We start from the raw sequence: 15579 nt of genomic DNA, 5'->3' as shown, positions 1-15579 counted from the left end.
TTTTTGTTTTGAAAATCACAATAATTTCTTGAAATATCCTTTTGACATATGAATCTGCAAATTAAGGGGCAAACTTTTGCAACTTTTTTATTTCGTTTGGAGACCAAACCAGTCTAAGGTATATGTTCTAAGCATGATGCAAATGAGATCATAGATAAGATTTTTCTAATTGGTCTCAGGTCTCTAGCTGAATTTGCCATAATTTTCCGATATAATGCAATCGGTGGGCCACCTAGCCTTTTTTTTACTCAATTGTCTTAACCTCCATCTCTCTATATATGTATGTTGATACATGTACCACCTAGAGAATTTTTCTTCTTATAAATTACATTGCCATTGGGTTCTGAAAAATTATATATGTTTAAAGCCTATAGAATGTAACTTATAAATCAAATATCCACGAATTATCTAAAAATGCCGATCTATACACCAACCGCGGGCTTTCGCTACATATTGGATTGTAGGCCTGCTCGGAACTACACAAGTCTTAATCACATTACGAAAATACTTAAAAGTCGAAAAGTCAATTTGGAGCTTTATAAAAGTTCGATCCGTGGGCTTACTAGGAGAACATTTTTGCTCTCTAGGTTTCTAAACCATTCGCCAGTTGTGTATCAGAATGCTAATTAAACCCCAGTTGATAGATTTCCTAACTTTGCATGAATTTTCCAAATATCTCGACCCCTACGCCACCTAGCGGAGTAGTGGAACCTAGCATCTATAACAATTTACCTATAGATTTCCAATCATATTGATCGAACTGCAAAATCGAAAACTGACCTATTTTTAAGTGTATTATCTAAATCAAAACTTGATAAACGTTATAGTACTCAAAAATATATTGTTAGCTATACCCAAAGTTGGTTAACAAACAGAACACAAACTGTTATCCCAATAAACATTCGAATATACTTTAAATAAATAGCAGGAAAAGGAGCATCTCCTTAAAGACTCAGCTACGGCAATGAATTTGGAGTAGGCTGTTTTTTGGTTCGATAGATAAGCTACTGTCCTGCAATATTGCTTCCCAAGTTCATGGCTCTGCTCGGGCGCCACTTATTGCAACTTTGAGGTCTTTAAGTATACATACTTACTACAGATACCAGACAATTAACATTCAAATTTTTAAATATTTATACTTCATGTCATTTACTTCTCCAGATTGAACTGTAGCCAAGTTTTTATATGAGTATATTTTGATAAATGCTCACTGTGCGCCATTGGCGGTTGTGGCGACGACCTCGACATATGAAGGACTCTGCATGAGTATAAACATATAACGCCAGCAACAAAAAATCATACACATATTTACATCTGTGTATGTATGTATGTTTAAGCATCAGTGCTAGAAATCGTACTTAAAATAGCTTTATTCAGTTAGCATCACTAAACGCTAAAGCGGAAACTGACAAACTCAGAATGGCCAGCAGTGTTGTTGACAACGAGCAAACACTTTTTAATAGCGAGCTTTGTATGCTACTCGTGCTGTGGGATTTGAACTTCATAGCAGCTTGATTGTGCAAAAGTCACCATGTTGGTTTGAGCGCAAGACTTGATTCGTGCCTGTGACTCTAAGTTTTCATTGCTCTCTGATTCTCTGATTGACTAACCATCCTTGTTGTTAAGCTGTTTGGTAGTCAAAGGATTTTTTTTTTCTTGAAGGCTGCTGCATATTCATTGAAAGCTCTCTTATGCAAACACACTTGCTAAAGCATCGCGTTTTGAAAGCAGTCACGAGATGTTGATGTTCAAGCAGCACTGCGGCTTACTTTTCTACAAAGGCTAAAGAGGAAAAAGCTGTAAAAGCAAAGATATGAGCACGCCAAAGATGAACTTATGGCGCTAAGCAAACAGCTGAGGTAGTGCTTAATATGTCAACGGGCGTGTATGTACATAACCCAGTGAAGAAAGGTCATAATGAAGAGTGAAATTAGTGGAGAAGGCAAGAAAAGCAATCATAAGATTGGTTTCTGCTTTATTTAAAACACAAAATATAGGTATCCGGGTTGTTTCGGTTAGCCTGCGCTGAAAACCGTGTCCATCATACGATATACATCATTATTTTCTAATTTAGCGTCTAAAGCTATAATTAATTTTGGTCGTCTTTCTTGCGATCACCGATCCTAGATGGAAACTCGGAAGAAGCCAAGTACTTTCGGCCTGCTATTTCAAACATATCGACTTTGCCAGCATTTTCTTTCAGGTTCCACCGGTTGGTGTCTAGAACACCTTTTACCCGGCGTTCTCACTTTTTAGCATAGCAAAATCAATCATAGCGCGGCTTTTGGACCTTTTTTCGCAACATAACACAAATCGCATACAACAGTAAAACTCTTTCGATACTTACCATAGCACTACGTCAAAGGTCCACAAATCTTACGAAAGACTCGCCTCAATGAGCACGATAACATCAAATATCATACGGGTATATAGCGAGATCTTCATTCATCGAAAGAGCCTTTGGATCTCAATAACCAAATGCCTGTAGCTGGTGCCCAATGTAAGGATAAAATCCCCCAATCTAACTTTTAATACTCATCTGGCAACATCTCAACATTGTTGCTCACAATAATATTTAATTGTGAATGTTACACATAAAATGAATATAACATAACACATTATGGCATGACCCAATGTAATATAGTATGTAAGAAAGAATAAGATATACGTGGGGTGAAACACGAAAAATGACTGGCAATGATGGCTCGGCATTTTTCGTGTTTCACCGCCATTAATATAATTGTGACTATCGGAAAAAGCGGACGTGTTTTATAGAGTGTGAAATAAAGAGCCGAGCATTTTGTCTTAAAATATATAGTTCGAATTTTACTCATTTTTAATGAACTCTAAAATATGGCGACGACGGCCACCACGTTTATGGTGATCCTTAAAGTATGGCTACATACAGCTACGATCTGGAGGCGGCGTCCTCCCAGAACAATGGGCATACGATCGAGGGTGAGTTTGGGAGTGCGGCTAGCGAAGCCGTACAGCACACCAACGACTCCTTGCAAGCCTATCAGTGTTTTATTGAAAGCTGACACAGCCATTTAGTTCGTCGTAAGAGCCTTTAGATCCCCAAAACCTTCGGAGAGTGTCCTTCTCGCTACATCAACAACGACGACAACATTAGAGGTCTGAACTTACTTAGTGAGAAGGTTTATTGGTATGGCTCACGCAACGATCACAACTACTTCTGCGAAAACCATACAATAATTTCTCTTCTGTCTTCTATCCGATCTTCATCAGGTCATTACTTAATTTGGTTTAAGCTATACAAGTTGGCTGCCACCGTGGTGTGGTTGTAGCGTGCTCCGCTTACCACACCGAGGATCCTGGGTTCGATTCCTGAGCAAAGAAATATCAAAAATTTAGAACTAGTTTTTTTTTTTTTTTAAATTAGAAAAATGTCATTCTAAGCGGGGTCGCTATTCTGCAGTGATTTGGCAAACACTCCTAGTGTATTCCGACATGAACAGCTTCTCAGTGAAAACTCTTCTGCCTTACAGATCCCGTTCGGAGTCCGGCTAAAACATGTAGGTTTGTAGGAAAAATTTGAAGGAGCACGAAGAAAATTGGAAGAGAAGCGTCTTAGAAATACGTTCTAACATCTCGCGCATGTCGTCACGCCTGGCTGAGGTGAAGGCATTTTTGGCACCCAACGTGACGCGCAACAGCAAACGTGGGTTCATCGATTAAAAAACTTCCGCCTTTTGCAACCTAGTACAATTGTTGTTTTTGTAGCCCGAAGGCTTAGGGAGTGTTATCCATATTGATGGTCCCTTGCGGATACAGATCCGGCACGTTCCGGTAACAAACACCATTAAAGGACTAGCCCGACCATATCGGGGACGATTTGGTATGACCACATGAAACCTTCTACACGTGAAACTTTGGGTCGCCAAAGCATCGGCCGTTAAAGAAACAGGATTCGCCACGGGTCGGTGAGGTTGACAATTGGGTTGGATAAGCAATATATTGCGTTACATATCCCGTTGAATCAATTTGGTATTTAGTCGCCTCTTACGACAGGCATACCTGCCGCGGGTATATTCTAAGCCCCCTAACCCTCGGGACAGGGTTCGCATTGCGTAACGGTGGTATTTCATATAACTCAGCTTTTTCGACAGTGATTTGACCGACTCTTAGCTTAAGTAAAAGGACTTCCCAATCTTTTTCATAACGAAGACATATCCATAGAGTGGTTTACCTCACCAAAACATCTAGCTCTCTTTTGAGAAGTGTTGTTCGCTATGTAGAAGCTAGGACTTTACACTTGCCCTTCTTCTAAATTTGCTTTTGAAAGTAGTATGGATAGGGTATAGGTTCATCCGCGGCTACCTTTTGACTTCAGTTCCTCCGACGTTTGCCATTAACCTGCTTACTAACGAAACCTCTTTAGTGGCCTTCTCTATTGTATTTAAACATATTAAAAAGTGGATAGTATAATCTCAGGTCAACTAGCTTTTTGGGGTGCTTTTCCCCAGATTTTTTCCAAACGAACTTAGATATTTTTCGTTGGAAGAATAAGCCATCGGCTATGTCGATTTTATAGTATCTGACGCTCCATAGATCATAACCGAGAATTGATACTTTTGCTGATGTGCATGTGACTTTCATGGTCCGCAAACCCTTTGAAGTTTTTTCAGCCGACTTCTTCGCCTCTTTAGTAATCTTTCGAACATTTGTCAGTAACGCTGCGAAAACCAAATAAGACAAAAGCGAAGTGATTTTGACTCAGAAAATTCGACTGTGTTTTATAGAAAAGTATCCTCTGAGTAAAAAAAAAGTTAAAGCAACCCAAAGTCTAATCTAGTCTATTTAAAAGGCAAAGCAACAGCTTGGAAGTGTTGCCAATTTTTACTACGTTTTTTTATTGCACAATTTTTTTCGCTTCCTTTTTGCCTTTTTCCAAAAGCACAACAGCAGCTTTCTTTTTGCTCCTTTTTACAACTTTTTATGTTGCATAAAATATGAATTTACTGCCGCTTCGCACAGTGGCGCCTCTGCCGTTAAAGCTTGGCAAAAATCAAAAAATTCATGAAAGCGTTCGCTTAATCTAATACATGTTTCTAATAGAGAATTTTCCAGGGATCAAGAATATACAACTGTTTTTTCACAGAAAATTATAGTTTACCGGGTAGAGCCGCTCAAAGTTGACCAATTTTCAACATTGGGAAAATTTTGAAATTTTTCTTCTTCTTCGTTGTATTTAAAATGGTTTTGTGAGTAAATAAGGCGGCCGGTTGTCATTTTCTTGTATAGCAATTAAAGATAATTTAATTTAGGATTGAAACAAAAAAAAAATTGTTTTTTTTTTTGGTAAAAGTTGGCGGATATACCTGTTTTTTAGGCCCTTTTTAAAACTTTGATGGAAAAAAATGTTAAAAAATGTGTTCCGTCAAATTAACAGTAGTTATTTGTGAAATATTCAGTTTACTAAATTCATAGTCTACCTGCGTCCAGCTGCAACTTCACTTTTTATATCAAATAAAGTTAAACAACCTTGGGCAGAAATACGCGCCTGATCAGGTATATATAATTCAGTACGGCCGTAAGGTCGTTTTTGTTATTGGAACTTGTTAACAACATACATTTTTTTAGTTACGAAATGTATACCTGAAATTCATTTTAATAATTTTAGTAGGTATATAAAGCTATCCATCATACAATGCACATTATCTTTCGCCTTTTGGAGATTAAGGAACTAAGTATTCTGTTTACTTAAATAAAGTGAATAGTATTTTTAAATATAGTTCACAGATTAATATTTAGTCAGATACACTCGAAGCCAGTTCTAATATGTATCTAGAAAACTTGAAACTGTTTTCGGTGTTTAAATCTACAAAGTCAAGACGGGACTTCGTTGAGGCTATTATGAGTGAATTAGCGAGTGAAACAAGCATTAAAGAAAAGGAAGGCGTGGAAGAAAAAAATTGTTTACAATACATTATGATAGAAAGAAAATGGAAGGACTTCTATCGTAACAATTCAAAATTTCTAAGTAAGCATGAAAAGTGGCTAGCTGACAAAACTTTTTTGGGCGAAGAAACGCCTAGCACGTCAACCAATCCCACTAGAGGGAGACCAACAAAACCCACATAAGAGTGTTCTACCTACACAAGGAAAAGGAAGCTGTCTGATACCACAAAAGCTATGACCACGACTCATCTTTCAAAAGCACTGGCTATTAAATATAAAAAAGACGAAGAAAACTTGGTCTCATATAACAGAAGCAGTTGCGGTAGCAAGTCCAGTGCGACTGATGAAGATCAAAAACAGCATTTCCACACCACCAAATGCGCTACCTAGGAAATACACTCCCGCAGAAGCTTTGGTGCTGTTTATAGATCTCGGTTTAACGAAGAAAAAAATGTATTATATTGCGTAAGTCATTATTGCAACGTAGTGCCGATATTTTACCTGGATACAAAAAAATTACTCAAGCCAAGAAAGAAGCAGTTCCTCTAAGTCCCAAAATAACCGAAGTATCAGCTGAAATTGAGCTACAAAACGTCTACACGACACCTTCAAAGTTTTACTGAAGAAAAGTTGAAATCACTGCCAAAGGAGCTAGCATTTATAACTAAGTGGGGCTGTGATGGATCATCAGGACAAAGCGCATATAAACAAAGAATAAATGTAGACAATGAAACGATTACAGATAGTAATATGTTTATGGCTTCTATTGTTCCATTACGACTGTAAGATGAAGCTTCAGAATATTGGAAAAATCCACGTCCGTAATCAACTATATTGTGCCGCCCGATATTATTTAAATACGAGAAGGAGTCTGCGGAACTCATAAAAGCTACAGTGAGTGATATAAAAAATCTAATTGCCAAATTAGAACCAACAATAATCGAAATTGAAGAGGGGAATGTCATTACAATAAAGCATGATTTTCTTCTAACAATGGTCGATGGAAAAGTTTTGAACTTAATAACAAATACGACATCTACAATGAAATGTCCAATTTGTAAGAAGAGCCAAAACGACTTTGAAAATCTTGATGATTCAATAACTGACGAACTAAATTATGAGTATGGAATATCCCCTTTGCATGCTAGGATAAGATGTATGGAATTTGTTTTGAAGCTGGCTTATACACTACCACAACAAGGAGAAGTTTTCGACGACAATACAACATGTAAGGAGAAACAAAACAGGAGAAAAAAAATTATTCAGGATGCATTCTATAAAGAGATTGACCTTAGAGTTGACTGTCCCAAGTATGGATACGGAAATACAAATGATGGTAACTCCTCAAGAAGATTTTTTGAAAACGATGAAGTTACTGCTCGCATAACAGGAGTTGAGAGATATTGTGAAAAGATTGGGAGTAATTTTAAATATTTTAAACTGCCATGAACCAGTTAATGGACCCAAATTTGGAGAATATGCATATAAAACTACAGAGTTGCTGCATCAAAAGTATCATGAGAAGAAACTTACACCAACGGTACATAAAATTTTAGCATATGGAAAAGATTTAATAGAGTACCAGTGCTTACCATTAGGAGAATTGTCTGAAGAAGCTCAAGAATCTAAGAACAAGGACTACAAAAGATATAGATGTATGAACACCTGCAAAGTATCAGGAGTTAGACAAAACGAAGACCTTTTCAACATGTTAGCTATCTCTTCTGATCCAGTCATATCATCTATGAGGTATGTAAGAACACAAAAAGGTCTTACAGATGCGTATAGCTCAGAAATGGTTGCTTTGTTAGATACATATATGTTCCAGTGACGATGACTATGTTAAGATAAAATAAGTTTCTCACTTCTTATCACAACAATGAAAAAGAGACTAATCAATTTTGTTACTTTATTGAAAAATAAGATATCTATATACAAGTAAATTTTTTATTTCAAATAAAAGAATTAATTAATTTAGTAATTTATAAATATGTACTTTTCGTTATTGCATTTCAAATAAAATTTCATTGAACCACTTTCAATATATTTTAGTCATTAATAAAATACATATTTGGCTTGTAAATTAAAAACAATATGTAAAATTTTACGATAAATTTTGAAGCACCTTGTTATTATGGCACCAAAAACGGACATTTTAAAAGTATTGCCATTTAAAAGAAACAATACGTCTATCGATTTTGGTAGTTATTGATTACGTGACTACTTAAGCGCCAAATACACGACACGAACATTTCCGCGAACATTCCCGTTATGTCATGTTTCTGCGACCTTTTCTGTCGTGTATGGTGGTGTTTGCCAATTCGCGCAAATGTTCGCCAAAAATCAAAATATTTTAATTTTTGGCGAACATTTGCGCGAACTGTTCGTGCGTGTATGACGAAATAGCTCATAATCGTAGTAATTTCTGAACGGAACCAGACGTGCGCGGAAAAGTAAAATGGAAAATAAAAAATTTTTAAATGTTCGGCCAAAAGTTCGTATGGTGTATGACCAAAGCTGCGAACAAGATTTCGGAATGTTCGCGGAAATGTTCGTGTCGTATATTTGGCGCTTTAGATACAACTTTTTATCGTAAGTGGGCGGTGCCACGCTATCTTATAAAAATCATTAGTTTATCTTATTTAATGCTTAAATACGTCATTATAAGACAAATCACATTTTATTTTTGCATTTTCTAAAAAGTTTCGACTTTGACGAATTTTTTGAAGCACCCTGTATCTGTGACATTCTGAACTATCACACAATAAAACTTCAAATAATTAGCTTCCATTTGCATTTTAAATTTTTAAAATATCTTCATTAGTTCAAAAGTTATGATTTTTGAAAAGAAAAAACTCAAAAGGCGCCACTGTGCGTCGCTTGACATTGTGAAAAATTACTAAATTGAATTTCCTTTCCGACAATCTAAACAAAGGATTTAATCTCTTTTTGCGCATTCTACTATTCACATGCCACTTTATAGCAAAGCTTTTAATATGCATAAAAACAAAAGAAAACAAATGCAGTAGAAAATGACTAATTAAGTCAGCAAGTAACTTTTTAATTGAAAAGGTCGCCCCTCATGTGTTTGCCATTATTTAAATAATTAAATTTTAAGTGATTTAATTCAGCTTTATTTTTCACTTTTTATGAGGCATTTTAATTTGTTGCTGTTGTTTAAACTTACTTTGCAGCACATTTTTGTTTGCTGACTTTTCACTTTTTCCCGCTTCTTTCTTTTTACAGCTGCACTGTGGTGCTATTCAATGCGAAACGTCAAACACAGGCCTATTTGGTCAACACATCCCGCAAAGCTTTCACATCGGTCGCATTTTCACGCTGTGGCCGTTATGTCGCGACCGGCGAGTGTGGCATAAATCCCGCCATTAAAGTTTGGGAGCTGGACTCGCCGAATGGCAATCTTGAACACACAACGGGCGGCAATGTGTTGGCGGAATTTTTTGATCATAAATATGCCGTCACATGTGTGGTGAGTATCGATGAATGAGGTGAAACAGAAAGACAATAAGTTTATACTAATCTTACAAATTTTTTCATAGGCCTTCTCACCCACCGGCAAGTACCTGGTATCCATTGGTTCACAACACGATATGATTGTGAATGTATTCGATTGGAAATCGAATCAAAAAATGGCCTCGAATAAAATTAGTTCTAAAGTGTCAGCGTTAAGTTTTGCGGAAGATGGCAGCTATTTTGTCACAGTGGGCAATCGTCATGTCAAATATTGGTATATGGAGGGTGGCCGCAGGGTATGTCAGAAGAGCGCTTGCTTACAAATTTTTACAAATTATAATTTCTTTATTCTCTCTCCCTCCTTTGATTTATAGTACAAGGATCCCATACCGTTAATGGGTCGCAGTGCCATATTGGGTGATTTGCGTGATAATGATTTTTGTGCGGTCGCCTGCGGCAAAGATGAAACTAAAGATCGCACGTATGCCATTACCCGCCAAGGACATTTGGTTGAATTTAGTTCACGTCGTTTATTGGATAAATGGGTACAATGTCGTACAACAAGCGCCAATTGTTTAACTGTGAATGCGCATTTTATACTCGTCGGTTGTGCTGAAGCCATAATACGCATTTTTAATGCCGCTACATTAGAATATGTGACGACATTGCCGCGCACACATTATTTGGGTGTAGATGTGGCACAAGGTATACATATCAATCATATAATGACGGTACCACCGCACGCGAAATATCCAGATTGTGTGGCAATGGTTTATGATGAGCAGCGTTCGAAGGTGAGTTGAAACTTGAAATTCGCAACTTAAGACTTAAAGCTTTAAACTTAAAATTTTATCAAACTTTAAACTTTAATAGTTAAAATTTTAACTTAAATTTTTAAACTTTGAAGTAGCGCGGAAAGTCAGGCGTTTAAGACTTTAAACTTAACACTTCAAACTTGAAGCTTTAAACAAACAATTGAAGACTGTCACAGTTAACTATAAACTTAAATAAAACATTAGAAAATGTTATGAAGATTAGGTCAGTTGACCCATTGTGGTGCCTTTGGCTTTTTCTTATAAAGAATTCACTTCAATGCGCTTTCCACGTGACCGGCTCTCTAAGAAGTTCGATTCGGGCTGAAGTTGCTTGCTTATAGTTTGTATGTGCCGATTGCCGATATATATCGGGACATATCGATGACATGGAACCAGTGCTTTCCAATTAATGAAGTATCTTGAATAGAGTTCCTTCATACGGGGAATGTCCCTGGACTGCACGAGTTTCTTACAGCGAAGGCCCGAATTTCATTGGATGGCTTTCCAGGATCCAGCCAGTGGCGCAGGCAGCCTAATATGTATGTAGTAGAAACGCAACAGCTAGCGGAGATATGTTTGAACACATAATGACTAGTGAAAAATATTTAAACCAGTCGTTTTTGATCGTCCTCATGAAAGCCTGGAGAAATGTCTCCTTACCATAGAAAGATACATAACTTAAGCGTATTCATTTTGAAAACTAAAGAAGTGACGTGTAGTATGCATATTCAGAGATATTTTGGGTTTTGGAGAGAAAAGACATATGGCTAATTAATGTCATACCTAGAAGTTGTTCTTCATTTTTAGTTCAAAGGAAAGATCCTGATAGTATCCCAGATGATTAAAAAGCTTGAGGGATGTAAAACAACATGGGAGATTTAAAGAGTTGATTATGTATGCCGGCAAGCAGAAGTCTTGCGTAGCAGTCGCAGTTGCGCCTCTGTTTGCAGCTGGAAGCAATTTGTTTCTAAGGTTTACTTATATTGTAAGAGTCGTGGATTGTTGACTGTCTTCTTGAGAGTTTTCAAGACTTCTTTGGATACTTGCCCAAATCTACATAGCTACATGTTGTTCTTCTGATCAAAGAAGTCTCGGAAGTTTGTCACTCTTCGCCATTTTGTTGTTAAAAGTTACCAGAAAATGAAGAAGTGTGAAATATAAAAAGGGTGAACAATCTTATATAATTTAAGGTTAGGAATATTAGTTAATATCGAATAATTAATTGTCGATAATAATTCATGAATAGTAATCCAAGAAACGTGAATGAAAATTAAATAATCACGAATGATATAAACGAAATTTAATAATAAATATCGAATATGGTACAGTGAAATAATGAATGAAAACGGAGTATGAATAATAAATAACAAACAATGATCATGGAATAATCAATAAGTAATAATAAAAAATTAATACGGGATAGTGAATAAAAGAAAATGTACATGGACAAATTAATAAAAATTAATAAATGTGAAATAATGAATGAAAAGTAATAAACTTGGAATAATGAACGAGTAATGAATATAGAACTAACGAAGTTATGAATAAAAACGAAGAATAAATAATGAAGAATGTAAAAAGATGAATTAGCCAACGGAAGTGAAAAACGAATAGCAAATTTTGAATAACAAGTAAGGAAGTCTAAGTTCGGGTGAGTTTTACACTTGAAATGCTGTTGTTGTTTGTTTTGTGTGCTTAATAGTGTTATAAGACTGCGCAATAATAAACATACATATCGTTCTATTCTGAAAGAATTTTTCTTCGAGTTATGGCTGCCGAAACATAGAAAATTGCTTAGTCATAAAAGGGGCGGTTCCACGCCCATTTTTTTAAATTTGAAGTTTTTCCTATTTATTATTATACATCCACTTGGGAAATGAAATACCATTGATATAAAGCTCTTTTTTGCAAAGATATAGCTTATTTTATTCGTCCACGACCCTTTTGAAAATCTTTTATATAAAAGTGGGCGTGGACCTTAACCGATTTCGTTAATTTTTCCTCAAAGCATTCCTCATAGTAAAGGCAACCTCTGCCGAATTTTGTTACGATAGGTTTAAAAATTTTTGATTTAAACAAAAATTGATTTTATCACAAGTGGGCGGTGCCACGCCAATTCTAAACAATTTTTTTCCACGTTTTTATCAAGAGTCTCAATATCAGTCCACACGTCAAATTTCAACATTCTAGGTATGATATTTACTAAATAATCAGGTTTTTTGTGTTTTCCAAAATGTTATATATATATAAAGAGTGGGCGTGGTTATCATCCGATTTCGCTCATTTTCAATACCAATCTATTCTGGGTCCAGATAAGCTCGTGTACCAAATTTGGTGAAGATATCTCAATATTTACTCAAGTTATTATCGTGTAAACGGACTGACGGACGGACATGGCTGAATCAATTTTTTTTTTTTTTCGATACTGATGATTTTGATATATGGAAGTCTATATCTATCTCGGTTCCTTTATACCTGTACAGCCAACCGTTATCCAATCAAAGTTATAATACCCTGTATACAAGTACAGCTGGGTATAAAAAGTAATAAATGTGAATAACGAATACTGAGTAGTGAAAGTTGGTGAATAAAATGGAAGCATTAATAACGTACAATCAGTAATGTAAATTGAATCATAAAAAATATGTAATAATAAACAACTTGAAAATAATAAGCGAAGAATGATGAATAACGTTAAAAAATTTAAAAATATTTTACCACACAAGAAAGTCTTGATATACGTATATTCCAATCCTTTTAAATTTTACATTGTTCTCACTTCTTCCTTCCACAGGTCAGTTGCGTCTACAACGATCACTCGCTATACATATGGGATATGCGGGATATAAAACGTGTTGGCAAATCGCACTCCTTTCTCTATCATTCCACCTGCATTTGGGGCGTGGAAACTGTGCCATATAACCTGGAGCGCGAACTATCTGATACGCTACCCGAAGAGTCGTTTGTGACATGCTCTTCCGATGACACAATACGCGTTTGGGGTTTGGACGGTTGTACCAATGCAGAAAACTATCGAAAAAATATATACTCTAAAGAGCTATTAAAGATTATGTACATCGATGATGAGCTAAATTTTATCAAAGATCAAGATTTGGCGGGTGATAAAAATTCAAATACAGCTTACGATGGACGTAATGGGGTACGCTGCATACGCATCAGTCCGGAGCTGCAGCATTTAGCGAGCGGTGATCGTTGTGGTAATATAAGAATTTATAATTTGGCTAGCACAAAGCTCATAATGACAATTGAGGCGCATGAGTCGGAGGTGTTGTGTTTGGAATACTCAAATGAGAAAATCGAACGTAAGCTTTTGGCGAGCGCGAGTCGCGATCGCCTCATACATGTATTCGATGTGGCACAAGATTATTTGTTACTGCAAACGCTCGATGATCACTCATCCTCGATTACATCGATTAAGTTTGTGGGTGCTGGGCTGAATTTTCAAATGATTTCATGTGGTGCAGATAAATCGATTATGTTCCGAACATTTCAAGTAAGTGCGATCATTTTTTGTGTGAGAAAATACAATTTGTAATCTAATTTTCTTTTCACAACTACCAGGGCAACATCTTCCTACGCGGCACAAACACATCCGGCAAAACAACTTTATACGACATGGAAGTCGACTCGAATGCCAAACATATACTCACCGCCTGCCAGGATCGCAATATACGCGTATATGGCACACAAAATGCCAAACATACAAAAACATTCAAGGGTTCACATTCGGACGAGGGTAGTTTGATTAAGCTCTCGCTTGATCCCAGCGGCATTTATGTAGCCACTTCTTGTACAGATAAAACACTCGCCGTCTATGATTACTATTCGACCGAATGCATGGCGCGCATGTATGGCCATAGCGAGTTGGTGACTGGACTTAAATTCACCAACGATTGTCGCCATCTCATCTCCGCCAGCGGCGATGGTTGTATATTTGTGTGGCAAGTTCCACATGATATGATTGTAACAATGCAAGCGCGTCTATCACAGCAGCGGATGCGTTCCGGTCATGCGCCGTTGCCGGCGCATAGGCCTGGTTCAATTATCGCCACACCGGAGGGTATCATTATCGAAACGCCTACACATGAAATGGAAGAAATAGCGACACCACAAAAATATATTGCCTCACCAACAATGTTCACTGATGAGCAAGCCCTAACACCAGGTTACAAATTCTCCGATGTAGGTCAGCTGCCGCAATGGGCGAAACGAAAAGCTGGTGCGAATACCGAGGAAACTGCAGGTAGTGGTAGCGGTGTTGCTATACCTGGTTCCACGCTATCCGCCATGCAATCTGCTGCATCCACCTCGAATTTAAGCTCATCGCCTAGTCAATTGGGTGTAGGTGGCGTACCACGTGCGCGCGGTCGTTGGGCACATCGTGGTCCTTTCGATCCTGATGATCTACGCTCAAATTCCGAAAGTCCGTTGGGTACTGTGTCCACAACTGTGGGTGGTGGAAGTGGCATTGCTGGCGTGAGCGGTGTTGGCGCCGGTGTCGGTGGTATGGGTAATACACAAACCTCGGATTATAATAGCGCATCCTCGAAGGATATTATGTACAACCAGACTTACCTCAGTGAAGATTCATCAATTGATTCGGGCATGGAAACGAGGCGTGAACTTAAATTTATTGGCAGCAATAATACTGGTACAGTACCAATAGTGGCTACTGGTAGTAATGGTGGTACAACAGCGTCTAATCGTCTGGCGCCAGAGAAACGTAAGCCTGGTTTGCGTTTTGATGCGCATTCTAATGAACATGATGGTGATGTCGAAGATATTTCGGATGGTGAACGTACAAGTTCGGATCATGGCATGTTCTACAACAACATATCACCCAGCACACCGACGTAAGTAGACTTGGGAAGAATATTGAGCTCGCAAAGGGTATTAAAATGTTTAGTGAATCGATTGCCAAATATTTTCACAAGGAAGCTTTTTAGAAAAAACATTTTTTTGTAGAGCCCGTCCTGGTTCTTTGCGATTGAATCTTTCGACACTATATTTTGCATTACCATTAACATTTTTTAAAAAAATATTTTGAGGAAAGTATTTTTTGGGTTTTCTCCGAAAATCCATTGATAACAAGCCAATAAGAAACAAAAAGCCGACAACTTGTCGATAACTATTGTTATCGATAAAAACCGATTACATGTCTATAATTAACCGATAGCATGCCGATAACTCGTCGGTAATAAGCAAATAACTACCCGTTGTTATCGATAACAATTCAATGAGACCTAAATGACTCCCGGAAATATTCCCGACATGTTTCCATAAAAGTCCCGAAATAGCTCCGAAATGGTCCCCAAATAATTCCGAAATAGCCTCGAAACAAATTCCA

General features: G+C 37.2%; 1 protein-coding gene across 16 annotated transcripts in view; it reads left to right on the top strand.

Moving 5' to 3' along the window:
• Window positions 1-15579, top strand: part of Wdr62 (WD repeat domain 62) — a 378801-nt gene that overhangs the window by 339097 nt on the left and 24125 nt on the right. For all 16 annotated transcript variants that reach the window (XM_067768221.1, XM_067768222.1, XM_067768217.1 and 13 more), the window contains 5 exons: window positions 9169-9412; window positions 9483-9692; window positions 9771-10190; window positions 13006-13725; window positions 13794-15085. In XM_067768221.1, the coding sequence (XP_067624322.1) occupies window positions 9169-9412; window positions 9483-9692; window positions 9771-10190; window positions 13006-13725; window positions 13794-15085 (2886 nt within the window). The remainder of the gene's footprint in view (window positions 1-9168; window positions 9413-9482; window positions 9693-9770; window positions 10191-13005; window positions 13726-13793; window positions 15086-15579) is intronic.

This window comes from Eurosta solidaginis, chromosome 2 (genome assembly GCF_040869045.1).
Source record: "Eurosta solidaginis isolate ZX-2024a chromosome 2, ASM4086904v1, whole genome shotgun sequence".
Taxonomy (NCBI): domain Eukaryota; kingdom Metazoa; phylum Arthropoda; class Insecta; order Diptera; family Tephritidae; genus Eurosta; species Eurosta solidaginis.
The sequence above is the reverse complement of the archived record's forward strand: the minus strand, read 5'-3'. Positions and strand labels throughout refer to the sequence as shown.